General features: G+C 37.8%; 1 protein-coding gene and 1 pseudogene across 1 annotated transcript in view; both read right to left on the bottom strand.

Moving 5' to 3' along the window:
- The window catches only part of Ncl-ps2 (nucleolin, pseudogene 2), a 425,843-nt pseudogene that overhangs the window by 381,954 nt on the left and 27,847 nt on the right, over positions 1 to 16,042 (bottom strand).
- Positions 1 to 16,042, bottom strand: part of LOC148007251 (sulfotransferase 2A2-like) — a 65,918-nt gene that overhangs the window by 46,887 nt on the left and 2,989 nt on the right. The window contains exon 3 of the mRNA XM_087606694.1: positions 3,638 to 3,764. Within this exon, the coding sequence (XP_087462820.1) occupies positions 3,638 to 3,764 (127 nt within the window). The remainder of the gene's footprint in view (positions 1 to 3,637; positions 3,765 to 16,042) is intronic.

The raw sequence follows: 16,042 nt of genomic DNA on the forward strand, positions 1-16,042 counted from the left end.
GAATGAGATTACAATATCTATCTGATATCTTGGGGCACTGTGGTGCTAGATCTAGTGAATGTAAAAGACAGCCTTTGATTTTACAAAATTTTACAGAAGCAATTGTCCTCAAAAATTACTCAGCTGTGGATACTGTGACCTATACTTCAACCAGCCTTGCAAGACATGCTTACTGATTGTGTTCTGGGGTAAATAGCCAATTCTTGACTGCAATTGAAAAGAGTTCACAGCTAGTCTACATGGTCAAATGTCCACGTTGTGGAGGAAATAGACCCTAGTGTTGTAGCTGTCATTCTTATTCATCTAATCGGAAATGATGTGAACATCAAATTATTTCTATATAGCCATGCCCTTTTTTGCTTATATATCTCTACTGTCAGTTTGATCGAAAGATGCTTCTTGCAGTAGGCAATGGTAATTTCAGAGACTCAAAACTTACCAAAGTGCTAAGAATAAGTGCCCTTTTGTGCTCATCATAAATAAAACATCTATAGACTACAATAAATACTAAGAAAGCATCAAGGAAGAATGTAGGTAATGATGTAAGAACTATGATGTGGGCTATTATTGCTATCAAAATACCTGCACACATAAATGGAAATATCAATAACATAACCTTTTTAGATATAATTAATATATTGCAGGAGAATTTTAAATAAAAACAAAATATAAAGAATCCTCTTTCCCAATTCTGAAAATATTCTGGAGACATATAAGACATTAGGATTTACAATATTTAGAAAGATGCATTTTAACAAAATGGTGGATGATCAGGAAAATATATAAGATTTATAAGAAATCATTCCAAAAATGACTAAGAAAATACACAAATGAGAACCGCAAGAGGAAGAAATAACATATGTTATATTTTTGTTGTTGTGATACAACACCATGTACAAGGCAACTTAAGGAAGATAGAGTTTGTTTCATGAATTCAGAGGCAGATGCTCACAGTGAATCATTTAACTGAGAAAAGGGTACACAATGCAGGAGTTAGAGAAAGGCCTGAAGGGGCTGAAGGGGTTTACAACCCCATAAGATGATTAATATCAATCAACCAGAACCACAGAACTTCCAGGAACTAAACCATCATCGCACACATATACACAGATGGACCTATGGTACCAGCCATATATATAGCAGAGGATGGCCTTGTCAGGTATTAATGGGAGAAGAGGTCCTTGGTCCTGTCAAGACTTGATTCCCCAGTGTACGAAATGTCAAGGCAGGGAAGTGAAAGGGAGTGGGAGAATGTGTGTGGGAGCAACCTCACTGAAGCAAGGGGAGATTGAGGGTTTCTGGAGTGGGTTTCTGGAAAAGGGATAACATTTGAAATGTAAGTAAAAATATCCCATAAAAATAAAAGAAGGAGTTGGGGATTTAACTCAGTGGTACAGCGATTGCCTAGCGAGCGCAAGGCCCTTGGTTCTGTCCTCAGCTACAGAAAAATAAATAAATAATTAAAAAAGGAAGAGAGAGATGGTTGTTGCAGATAGAGTGATAGGAACAGAATGCTGGGATTTCATTGCCTCAACTACAAGCAGGAAGTGGAGGAGTACACCAGAAGTGGCTGAAGGGTTTAACCTCTCAAAGACCAGCTTTAATGGAATACATCCTCCAACAAGGCTGTGCCTCATAAACTATCTCTAGAAGTGCAACCAACTGGGAACCAAGTGATCAAATATGGGAGACTATTTGTGGAATTTCTTATTCAGATGATGACTAATGTCATTATCTAAGTTAGATCTGGAAAGACGAGTTAAGCCAAATGGTGCTGAAATGATATGTCATGAGGCAAGCTGTGGCTGTGCCCTTTTCTTTGGTGGTGTGTGTGTGAACAGAAACAATTACAATGATGATGAGCTGGAGCCTAAAGACTGGTTGCATATACAGATAAAATAGAGCTTACATAAGATACTAAGGGGCTAGATGTATAGGCAAGTTAGGTGGCACACATGTAATGTTGAGTTTGAGCTCCAGTACCAAATAAATAGTGTATACAGTAGATACTTTTAGTCCTAGGAATCAAGAGGGAGCAGAAAGAAGTGCCAAGATTCAAGGTCATCCCTGGATATACAGACAGTTCAAGGTCAACCTAATCAATAGGGGTGACTCTATCTGAGACGTTTAACAGTTGGGTTATGGAACCTGAATTTCCTTTTTTTTTCATTAGAATTTCTTTTTCTTAATTTTTTTTATTAACTTGAGTATTTCTTATTTACATTTCGAATGTTATTCCCTTTCCCGGTTTCCAGGCAAACATCCCCCTAACCCCTCTCCCTCCCCTTCTTTATGTGTGTTCCCCTCCCCATCCTCCCCCCATTACCGCCCTCCCCGCAACAATCACGTTCACTGGGGGTTCAGTCTTAGCAGGACCAAGGGCTTCCCCTTCCACTGGTGATCTTACTAGGCTATTCATTGCTACCTATGAGGTCAGAGTCCAGGGTCAGTTCGTGTATAGACTTTGGGTAGTGGCTTAGTCCCTGGAAGCTCTAGTTGGTTGGCATTCTTGTTCATATGGGGTCTCGAGCCCCTTCAAGCTCTTCCAGTTCTTTCTCTGATTCCTTCAACGGGGGTCCTATTCTCAGTTCAGTGGTTTGCTGCTGGCATTTGCCTCTGTATTTGCTGTATTCTGGCTGTGTCTCTCAGGAGAGATCTACACCCGGCTCCTGTCGGCCTGCACTTCTTTGCTTCATCCATCTTGTCTAATTGGGTGGCTGTATATGTATGGGCCAAATGTGGGGCAGGCTCTGAATGGGTGTTCCTTCTGTCTCTGTTTTAATCTTTGCCTCTCTATTCCCTGCCAAGGGTATTCTTGGAACCTGAATTTCTGATCCCTATAGCAAGGTAGGATTCCAGTAGAGGGATAAAATAGCAATCCACTCATAAAACTTTGTCCCTAAATGTGCCTTGCCTACAAGACGTGCATGAATAGAGTTGTTGCAGACACAGAGAGAATGGCAATCAATGACTAGACAAATTGAGATACACCTTGGGCAAAAAACAATCCCTAGCACTATTAGATACTCTGATATGCCTGCAGGCAAGAGTCTAGAATAACTGTACTCTGAGAAATCCCACCTAGCAGCTGACTAAAACAAATGTAGTAATCCACAGCAAAATATTAGATAGAGCTTTGGGAGTCTTGTGGGAGAGTTGGAGAAAGGAGTGAGGGACCCAAACAGAGTAAGAACTCCAGAGGTAGACCAAAAGAGTCAACTGTCTTGAACCTTTGGGCACTATCAGAGACTGAAATACCAACCAGAAATGGTTGCATGAGCTAAACCTAGGGGCCCTGTACATATATAGCAGGTTGGTCTTCACACAGGTCACTCAAAAACTGGAACCAGGTTTGTCCATGAATCTATTTTTTGTCTGTAGAACTCGTTTTCCTAACTAGGCCACCTAGTGCGAGACGATGTACCTGGTCCTCCAGAGATTTGATGTGCAATGATGGGAAGATAGCCTAGGTACAACTACCCCTTCTCAGATTACAGAGAGGTGAGAAAAGGAGATGTTGGAGGGCACTGGGAAGAGAGAGGTGCTAGATATTGTGATATAAATGAATAAATAAATAAATTATTGAAATAAATGTCTCTGAGTTTCCCCCATCTCCTATATTTTACAGAATACTAACCATTTCCTTTGAGGAACCATTCAACGTAAGTTCCCAGCGAGTCTGGTTTCTTCTCCAGGGCGATCTTACTCCAGAAAAAATAAGCAGAAACAAGAACATCTCTGGGATTTCTGATGAGATATATCACCTTGAAGGGAAATATGTAAGTGAAGGTGAGTATTCATTGCTCATTTTTAACTGGCATAATTCTCTTCCAAATGTCCTGAGTTCAAATCCCAGCAACCACATGGTGGCTCACAATCATCTGCAATGGGATCCAATGCCCTCTTCTGGTGTGTCTGAAGACAGTGACCGTGTACTCATATACATTAACTGGCATAATTTCCATGTCAAATATCAGTCAAATATCCACGGATTTCAAAAAATATTTATTACTTTTATGTGGACAAAACATATACATGAGTGAAGAAATCTATAGTTGTAATTCCCCTTTTAAATTTTATTTGATTTATAAAACTAGAACTACAGATGACTGGTTTATTAATAATGTAAAAATAAAACCTAAACCAGAGTGATTGAACAGTTGTGAAGATCACAATAGTAATTGTTTATCCAACAACAAATGCCCAGCCCTTAAATTATAAATACAAGTAACATTGTACTGACAGAGTAGATTGTACTAAAGTATTTAAGAATATAAACATTTATTTAGGAATATAATATATATATATATATATTAGAAATATGTATGTAGGGATACCAGGGATGCAGGAATCCCTTACTGGCTGGTGAGGGGCACAGTTTATCCATTTTGAACCTGTACCAGAGCATACCTGGAGTGCTGGCTCTGTACAAACTCCTACAAAACACAGAGGGAGCTCAATGCCCAGGTGGTCTGAAATGCCCAGGATCATAGGATCACGGAAGAAACTCGAATCCAAGTACATCAGACACACCCAGGAACACTAGAATTTTGACACACTCAAGATAACAGTTGAGGCAACAACATATTTCTCAAAAGGCAGCGAAAATGGGACACCCACAGGAACCAGGGAAACATAAACACTGCGGAGACAGAGACACAGGTTCCTTCTTGCTTACACCTGTGCCAGGAACTAATCTAGGGCTCAGACTCTCTACTCATTCATGCATCACACAGAGAAAACGTGATTCCCAGGAGCTCTGACACAACAAGACTTCAGAACCTTGGTCATACCAGGATTTCAGGATCTCTGAGGCAGCTTGAATACCAGGAGCTCTGACACACCCAGGATCTAAGGATCACAGGATCACAGAATCACAACATCACAGAGACAGCTGTATTCTGAGGAGTTCTGAAACAACGAGGATCACAAGATGGACAGTCTCAAGTCAGAGCCCAAAACAGCAGGTAGCACTAAAAGTAAGCAGATGTTGAGAGGCAATCACAAGAACATAAGCAGCAGAAACCAAGACTACCTGGCATCATCAGAACTGAGTACTCCCATTACAGCAAGACCTGGATACATTATCGCAACAGAAAAGAAAGATTCAGATTTAAAATCATAATTCATGATTGTGATAGAGGACTTTAAGAAGGGCATATTTAATACCTTTAGAGAAATACAGGAGAACACAGGTAAACAGGGAAAAGTCCTTAAAGAGGAAACAAAAAAATCTTTTTAAGAATTACAAGAATAGGCAGAGAGCTCGTGGGCAGCACCCCGCAAGCAAACTTGAGCCTCGGGACCACAGGTAAAAAAAAATTTTCTGCTGCAAGTGACCTGCCTGGTGAACTCAAGACACAGGCCCACAGGAACAGCTGAAGACCTGCAGACAGGAAAAACTACATGCCCGAAAGCAGAGCACTCTGTCCCCATAACTGGCTGAAAGAAAACAGGAAAACAGGTCTACAGCACTCCTGACACACAGGCTTATAGGACAGTCTAGCCACTGTCAGAAATAGCAGAACAAGTAACACTAGAGATAATCTGATGGCGAGAGGCAAGCGCGGGAACCCAAGCAACAAAAACCAAGACTACATGGCATCATCGGAGCCCAATTCTCCCATCAAAACAAACATGGAATATCCACACACACCAGAAAAGCAAGATCTAGTTTCAAAATCATATTTGATCAGGATGCTGGAGGATTTCAAGAAAGACGTGAAGAACTCCCTTAGAGAAACACAGGAAAACATTAATAAACAAGTAGAAGCCTACAGAGAGGAATCGCAAAAATCCCTGAAAGAATTCCAGGAAAACATAAATAAACAAGTAGAAACCCATAGAGAGGAGTCACAAAAATCCCTGAAAGAATTCCAGGAAAACACAATCAAACAGTTGAAGGAATTAAAAATGGAAATAGAAGCAATCAAGAAAGAACACATGGAAACAACCCTGGATATAGAAAACCAAAAGAAGAGACAAGGAGCTGTAGATACGAGCTTCACCAACAGAATACAAGAGATGGAAGAGAGAATCTCAGGAGCAGAAGATTCCATAGAAATCATTGACTCAACTGTCAAAGATAATGTAAAGCGGAAAAAGCTACTGGTGCAAAACATACAGGAAATCCAGGACTCAATGAGAAGATCAAACCTAATGATAATAGGTATAGAAGAGAGTGAAGACTCCCAGCTCAAAGGACCAGTAAATATCTTCAACAAAATCATAGAAGAAAACTTCCCTAACCGAAAAAAAGAGATACGCATAGGCATACAAGAAGCCTACAGAACTCCAAATAGAATGGACCAGAAAAGAAACACCTCCCGTCACATAACAGTCAAAACACCAAATGCACATAATAAAGAAATAATATTAAAAGCAGTAAGGGAAAAAGGTGAAGTAATATATAAAGGCAGAAATATCAGAATCACACCAGACTTTTCACCAGAAACAATGAAGGCCAGAAGATCCTGGACTGATGTCATACAGACCCTAAGAGGACACAAATGCCAGCCCAGGTTACTGTATCTTACAAAATTCTCAATTAAAGTAGATGGAGAAACTAAGATATTCCATGACGAAACCAAATTTACACAATATCTTTCTACAAATCCAGCACTACAAAGGATAATAAATGGTAAAGCCCAACATAAGGAGGCAAGCTATACCCGAGAAGAAGCAAGAAACTAATCGTCTTGGCAACAAAACAAAGAGAAGAAAAGCACAAAAACATAACCTCACACCCAAATATGAATATAACAGGAAGTAATAATCACTATTCCTTAATATCTCTCAACATCAATGGCCTCAACTCCCCAATAAAAAGACATAGATTAACAAACTGGATACGCAACGAGGACCCTGCATTCTGCTGCCTACAGGAAACACACCTCAGAGACAAAGACAGACACTACCTCAGAGTGAAAGGCTGGAAAACAACTTTCCAAGCAAATGGTCGGAAGAAGCAAGCTGGAGTAGCCATTCTAATATCAAATAAAATCAATTTTCAACTAAAAGTCATCAAAAAAGATAAGGAATGACACTTCATATTCATCAAAGGAAAAGTCCACCAAGATGAACTCTCAATCCTAAATCTCTATGCCCCAAATACAAGGGCACCTACATACGTAAAAGAAACCTTACTAAAGATCAAAACACACATTGGACCTCACACAATAATAGTGGGAGATTTCAACACCCCACTCTCATCAATGGACAGATCATGGAAACAGAAATTAAACAGAGACGTAGACAGACTAAGAGAAGTCATGAGCCAAATGGACTTAACAGATATTTATAGAACATTCTATCCTAAAGCAAAAGGATATACCTTCTTCTCAGCTCCTCATGGTACTTTCTCCAAAATTGACCATATAATTGGTCAAAAAACGGGCCTCAACAGGGACAGAATGATAGAACTAATCCCGTGCGTGCTATCAGACCACCATGGCCTAAAACTGGTCTTCAATAACAATAAGGGAAGAATGCCCACATATACGTGGAAATTGAACAATGCTCTACTCAATGATAACCTGGTCAAGGAAGAAATAAAGAAATTAAAAACTTTTTAGAATTTAATGAAAATGAAGGTATAACATACCCAAACTTATGGGACACAATGAAAGCTGTGCTAAGAGAAAATTCATAGCGCTGACTGCCTGCAGAAAGAAACAGGAAAAAGCATATGTAACCAGCTTGACAGCACACCTAAAAGCTCTAGAACAAAAAGAAGCAAATACACCCAGGAGTAGTAGAAGGCAGGAAATAATCTAACTCAGAGCTGAAATCAACCAAGTAGAAACAAAAAGGACCATAGAAAGAATCAACAGAACCAAAAGTTGGTTCTTTGACAAAATCAACAAGATGGATAAACACTTAGCCAGACTAACGAGAGGACACAGAGAGTGTATCCAAATTAATATAATCAGAAATGAAAAGGGAGACATAACTACAGATTCAGAGGAAATTCAAAAAATCATCAGATCTTACTATAAAAGCCTATATTCAACAAAACTTGAAAATCTGCAGGAAACGGACAATTTCCTAGACAGATACCAGGTACGGAAGTTAAATCAGGAACAGATAAACCAGTTAAACAACCCCATAACTCCTAAGGAAATAGAAGCAGTCATTAAAGGTCTCCCAACCAAAAAGAGCCCAGGTCCACACGGGTTTAGTGCAGAATTCTATCAGACCTTCATAAAAGGCCTCATACCAATATTATCCAAACTATTCCACAAAAATTGAAACAGATGGAGCACTACCAAATTCTTTCTACGAAGCCACAATTACTCTTATACCTAAACCACACAAAGACCCAACAAAGAAAGAGAACTTCAGACCAATTTCCCTTATGAATATCGACGCAAAAATACTCAATAAAATTCTGGCAAACCGAATCCAAGAGCACATCAAAACAATCATCCACCATGATAAAGTAGGCTTCATCCCAGGTATGCAGGGATGGCTTAATATACGGAAAACCATCAATGTGATCCATTATATAAACAAACTGAAAGAACAAAACCACATGATCATTTCATTAGATGCTGAGAAAGCATTTGACAAAATTCAACACCCCTTCATGATATACGTCCTGGAAAGAACAGGAATTCAAGGCCCATATCTAAACATAGTAAAAGCCATATACAGGAAACCAGTTGCTAACATTAAACTAAATGGAGAGAAACTTGAAGCAATCCCACTAAAATCAGGGACTAGACAAGGCTGCCCACTCTCTCCCTACTTATTCAATATAGTTCTTGAAGTTCTAGCCAGAGCTATCAGACAACAAAAGGAGGTCAAGGGGATACAGATCAGAAAGAAGAAGTCAAAATATCACTATTTGCAGATGATATGATAGTATATTTAAGTGATCCCATAAGTTCTACCAGAGAACTACTAAAGCTGATAAACAACTTCAGCAAAGTGGCTGGGTATAAAATTAACTCAAATAAATCAGTAGCCTTCCTCTCCACGAAAGAGAAACAAGCCGAGACAGAAATTAGGGAAACGACACCCTTCATAATAGACCCAAATAATATAAAGTACCTCGGTGTGACTTTAACCAAGCAAGTATAAGATTTGTACAATAAGAACTTCAAGACACTGAAGAAAGAAATTGAAGAAGACCTCAGAAGATGGAAAGATCTCCCATGCTCATGGATTGGCAGGATTAATATAGTAAAAATGGCCATTTTACCAAAAGCAATCTACAGATTCAATGCAATCCCCATCAAAATACCAATCCAATTCTTCAAAGAGTTAGACAGAACAATTTGCAAATTCATCTGGAATAACAAAAAACCCAGGATAGCTAAAACTATCCTCAACAATAAAAGAACTTCAGGGGGAATCACTATTCCTGAACTCAAGCAGTATTACAGAGCAATAGTGATAAAAACTGCATGGTATTGGTACAGAGACAGACAGATAGACCAATGGAATAGAATTGAAGACCCAGAAATGAACCTACACACCTATGGTCAATTGATTTTTGACAAAGGAGTCAAAACCATCCAATGGAAAAAAGATAGCATTTTCAGCAAATGGTGCTGGTTCAACTGGAGGTCAACATGTAGAAGAATGCAGATCGATCCATGCTTATCACCCTGTACAACCTTAAGTCCAAGTGGATCAAGGACCTCCACATCAAACCAGACACACTCAAACTAATAGAAGAAAAACTAGGGAAGCATCTGGAACACATGGGCACTGGAAAAAATTTCCTGAACAAAACATCAATGATGTATGCTCTAAGATCAAGAATTGACAAATGGGATCTCATAAAACTGCAAAGCTTCTGTAAGGCAAAGGACACTGTGGTTAGGACAAAACGGCAACCAACAGATTGGGAAAAGATCTTTACCAATCCTACAACAGATAGAGGCCTTATATCCAAAATATACAAAGAACTCAAGAAGTTAGACTGTAGGGAGACAAATAACCCTATTAAAAAATGGGGTTCAGAGCTAAACAAAGAATTCACAGCTGAGGAATGCCGAATGGCTCAGAAACACCTAAAGAAATGTTCAACATCTTTAGTCATAAGGGAAATGCAAATCAAAACAACCCTGAGATTTCACCTCACACCAGTGAGAATGGCTAAGATCAAAAACTCAGGTGACAGCAGATGCTGGAGAGGATGTGGAGAAAGAGGAACACTCCTCCATTGTTGGTGGGGTTGCAGACTGATACAACCATTCTGGAAATCAGTCTGGAGGTTCCTCAAAAAATTGGATATTGAACTGCCTGAGGATCCAGCTATCCCTCTCTTGGGCATATACCCAAAAGATGCCCCAACATATAAAAAAGACACGTGCTCCACTATGTTCATCTTAGCCTTATTTATAATAGCCAGAAGATGGAAAGAACCCAGATGCCCTTCAACAGAGGAATGGATACAGAAAATGTGGTACATCTACACAATGGAATATTACTCAGCTATCAAAAACAATGACTTTATGAAATTCATAGGCAAATGGTTGGAACTGGAAAATATCATCCTGAGTGAGCTAACCCAATACAGAAAGACACACATAGTAGGTACTCATTGATAAGTGGCTATTAGCCCAAATGCTTGAATTACCCTAGATGCCTAGCACAAATTAAACTCAAGACAGATGATCAAAATGTGAATGCTTCACTCCTTCTTTAAAAGGGGAACAAGAATACCCTTGGCAGGGAATAGAGAGGCAAAGATTAAAACAGAGACAGAAGGAACACCCATTCAGAGCCTGCCCCACATGTGGCCCATACATATACAGCCACCCAATTAGACAAGATGGATGAAGCAAAGAAGTGCAGACCGACAGGAGCCGGATGTAAATCGCTCCTGAGAGAGACAGCCAGAATACAGCAAATACAAAGACGAATGCCAGCAGCAAACCACTGAACTGAGAATAGGACCCCCGTTGAAGGAATCAGAGAAAGAACTGGAAGAGCTTGAAGGGGCTCGAGACCCCATATGTACAACAATACCAAGCAACCAGAGCTTCCAGGGACTAAGCCACTACCTAAAGACTATACATGGACTGACCTTGGACTCTGACCTCATAGGTAGCAATGAATATTCTTGTAAGAGCACCAGCGAAAGGAGAAGCCCTTGGTCCTGCTAAGACTGAAACCCCAGTGAACTAGACTGTTGGGGGATGGGCAGCAATGGGGGGAGGGTGGGGAGGGGAACACCCATAAGGAAGGGGAGGGGGGAGGGGGATGTTTGCCCTGAAACCGGGAAAGGGAATAACATTCGAAATGTATATAAGAAATACTCAAGTTAATAAAAAAAAAGAATATAGGTTATTTACATATCCAAAGGTCAATAACTTTAATGTTGGAGACCCAATATTGTGATGTATTTACAAACTATGTTTTATACATTCCATAATTTCCCTTTATGAATCTTTCTACTTATATAATTGAGAAAATAATTATGTTGTAAGACTTACATATTATACTAACACATTTATTACTGATTAAGAAACTAATCAAATAAAAGAATCACAAATGTATCTAAGTAGATCATAAAACTAAAAAAAATGTACCTTTAAAATTTTAGTAATATGATAAAACTTGATATATTTGATAGTAGTATAAATGTGAAATGTTCAAATTTAGTCACTGTATCTATTAATGAATATACTTACTGGATTTTATGTATTTCTATGCAAATATACCTATCACAATATCTTGAAATAAAATTTTCATTATTGCAAGTGAAAAAAAATAATTACAAGAATACAAAAGCAAAAAAGGTGAATGGATTGAACAAAACCATCAAGGTTCTAAAATAGGAAAGAGAAACAATAACAAAATCACAAAGAAAGGCAACCCTGGATATAGAAAACATAGGAAAGAGATCAGGAGTCAAGAGATCAGCAAGCATCACCAATAGAATATAAGAGATAGAAGGGAGAATATCAAGTGCAGAAGATACCAAAGTAAACATTGGAAAAACAGTCAAAGAAAATGAAAAATGCAAAAACTCCTAAACCAGGACATCCAGAAAATCCAAGACAAAATGAGAAAACCAAACCTAAGTATAATAGGTACAGAAGAGAGTGAAGATTCCCAACTTAGAGGGCCAGTAAATATCTTCAACAAAATTAAAGAGTAAAAATTCCCTCACCTAAAGAAAAAGATACCCATGAACATACAAGAAACATACAAAACTCCAAAAATATTGGTACAGAAAAGAAACTCATACTGTCACATAATGATAAAAACACAAAATGTACAAAACAAAGAATATTAAAAATAGTAAGGAAAAATTCAAGTGACATATAAAGGCAGACCGATCAGAATTACACCAGAGTTCTCCAAAGAGGTTCTAAACATCAGTAGATCCTGAACAGAGTTCATTCAAACACTCAGAGAACACAAATGTCAGCACAGGCTGATATATCCAGCAAAACTCTCAATTAACATAGATGGATAAACCAAGGTATTCCATGACAAAAACAAATTCTTTCCACAAATGGATTTCAACAAAGGATAAGAGATATAAAACCCAACAAAAGGAGGGAAATCACACTTTAGAAAAAGCAAGAAAGTAATGTTTCACCAAACACAAAATAAGATAGCCACACAAACATAATTCAATCTCTAACAACAAAAATAATAGGAAGCAACACTTTTCCTTAATAGATCTTATAACATCAATGGACTCAATTCCTCAATAAAAAGACATAGACTGACAGGACAGGTTAAAAGGACCCAGCATTGTGTTGCATATAGGAAACATACCACAGTGACAATGACACTAACTCAGAGTAAAAGACAGAAATTTGTTTTCAAGCAAATGGTACCAGAATGAAGCTGGAGTAGACATTCTATTATCAAATAAAATGATCTTTCAACCAAAAGTTTTCAAAATAGATAAGGAAGTTCATGCTTGTAGAAGAAAAAATATTCAGATGAACACTCAATACTGAATTTCTATGCTCCAAATGCAAGGGCACTTACATTCATAAAAGAAACCTTACTAAAGCTCCGAGCACATATTGCAGCTTGCACAATAATAGTTGGATATTTCAACACCCACTACCATCAATGGACATATCATGGAAACAGAAACTAAACTGAGACAGAGAGAAACTAAAAGAAGTTATGAATCAAATGGATTTAACAGATATTGATAGAATATTTCATTCTAAAACAAGAGAATATACTTCTCCACACCTCATAGTCCCTTCTTCAATATTGAACATATACCTGATCACAAAACAGGCCTCAACAGATGCAAGAAGTTTGAAATAATCCCATGCATCCTAAGAAATAACCAGGCAAAAGGGCTAGACTTCAATCACAAGAAAGCAACAGAAAGCCCATATATACATGAAAGCTGAACAGTGCACTATTCAATGATAATTTGGTCAAGAAAGAACTACATTCAGGACTATTTAGAAATACAGGCAATTGAAAGCACAACAAACCCAAAATTTCTGAGACAGAAGGAAAACAGTGCTAAGAAGAAAACTCAAAGCCCTCAGTGCCTAAAAATAAAAAAAAAAAATCCCGGACAGACCATACACTAACAACTTAACAGCACACATAAAAGCTCTAGAAAAAAAAAAGAAGCAAATACACCTAAGTGGAAATAATAGACTGCAGAAAAAATCAAACTCAGGGCTGAAATCAACCGAGAAAGTATTAAAAGATATATACAAAAAAAGCAACAAAACCAGGAGATAGTACTTTAAGAAAATCAACAAGAAAGGGCACAGAGAAAGCATCTAAATTAACAAAATCAGAAATGAAATTAGAGACAAAACAAAAAACTGAGGGAATTAAAAAATCATCAGATACTTGTACGAAAGACTGTACTTAAAAAAAGCATAAAATCTGGATGAAATGGACAAATTTCTAAACAAATACCAAATACTAAAGTTAAATCAGGGTCAGGAAAATAATCTAAACAGTTCCATAAGCTCTAAAGAAATAGAATAAATCATTAAAATCTTCAAACCAAATGAAGCCCAGGACCAGAAGGGTCTAATGCAGAATTCTATCAGATCTTCAGTGAAGACTTATCACCAATACTCTTCGAAGTATTCCACAAAATAGAAACAGAAAGAACATTAACCCATTTGTTCTATGAAGCCATAATATCACTTATATCTAAACCATACAAACACCAACAAAGAAAGAGAACTTCAGACCAATTTCCCTTATGTATATCAATGCAAAAATAATAAAATTCTAGCAAACCGATTCCAATTACACATCAAAACAATCCCTCAAGTAGGCTTCATCCTAAGGATGCAGGGATGGTTCAATATGCAGAAATACATCAACATAATCTACTATAAATGAATTCAAAGAAAAACATGCAATCATTTTATTTGATGTGGAGAAAGCATTTGACCAAACTCAATACCACTTCATGATAAAAGATTTGGAAATATCACAAATTCAAAGCCCATGCATAAACATAGTAAAAGAAGTAGATAGCAAGCCAAATGGAGAGAAACTTGGAGCAATCCCACTAAAATTAGACCTATACAAGGCTGCCTACTCTCTCCCTACATACTCAATATAGTACTTGAACTCCTAGCCAAAACAAGTAAACATCAAAAAGAGGTCAAAAGTATACAAATTTGAAAGGAGGAAGTAAAAATATCACTATTTGCAGATGATAGTGAATATGGTTATGTGGCCCCAAAAATTCCACAGGAGAACTCCTAAACCTGATAAACAACTTCAGCAGAGTGTATAGATACAAACTTAACTCAAACAAAACAGTAGCCTCCTTCTACTCAAAGCACAACAGATTGAGAAAGAAATTAGGGAAACAACACCATTCACAATAGTCACAAATAGTATAAAAACTGTGATGTGATTCTAACCAAGCAAGGGAAAGAAAATTTCTCTGAAGGGAGAAATTAAAGACAACCTCAAGAGATGGGAAATCACCCATCATAATTAATTGGCAGGATTAATATTATAAAAATGGCCATCTTGTCAAAAGAAATCTACAGATTCAACTCAATCTCCACCGAAATTCCAACTCAATACTTCACAGAGTTAGAAAGAGCAATTTGCCCATTCATTTGGAATAACAAAAAAAAAACAAGATAACAAAAATTATTGTGAATAATAAAAAATCTTATTGGAGAATCACAATCCCTAACCTCAAATTGTATTAGAGAGAAATAGTGATAAAACCTGCATGGTATTGTACAGAGACAGTCAGGTAGATAAATGTAATAGAGTTGGAGAGGCAGAAATGAACTGACACACCTATGGCCACTTGGTCTTTCACAAAGGAGTTAGAACCATCCCGTGGGACAAAGAAAGCATTTTCAACAAATGGTGCTGCTTTACCTGTAGGTCAGCCAATAGAAGCAAATAAACTGACCCATTCCTCTGGAAACAACACCAATGCTCTTCAGCAGAGGAATGGGTACAGGAAATCTGGTACATTGACACTATGGAGCTATTAAATACAATGACTTCATGAAATTCACAGGCTAATGGATTGAACTAGAAAATATCATCCTCAGTGAGGTAGCTCAATCACAAAAATAAATAAATAAATAAAATAAAAAATGCACATGATATGGACTCACTGATAAGTCAATATTAGCCAAAAAGTTCAGAATACCCAAGACACAATTCATGATCACATGTAGCTCAAAAAGAAGGAAGACCAAAGTCTGGATGCTTCAATCCTTCTTCAAAGTGGGAATGAAATATTCACTGGAGGACGTGTGGGACAGAGACTGAAAGAAAATTTATCCAGAGACTACCCCACATTGTGATTTATCCCCTATACAGTCTCGAAACCCAGACTGTATTGTGGATGCCAAGAAGTGCAGGCTGAGAGGAGCATGATATAGCTGTCTCTTCAGAGGCTCTGCCAGAGCCTGAAAAATACAGAAGCAGATGCTTACAAGCAACCATTCGGAAAAGAATATAAGTCCTCGAAGGAGGAGTTAGAGAAAAGACTGAAGGAGCTGAAAGGATTGATAATTACATAGGAAGAACAACAATATCAATCAATCAGACAGGTCAGAGTTCCCATGGACTAAACCACCAA

Source organism: Rattus norvegicus, chromosome 1, assembly GCF_021556685.1.
Source record: "Rattus norvegicus strain SHRSP/BbbUtx chromosome 1, alternate assembly SHRSP_T2T, whole genome shotgun sequence".
Classification (NCBI taxonomy): Eukaryota; Metazoa; Chordata; class Mammalia; order Rodentia; family Muridae; genus Rattus; species Rattus norvegicus.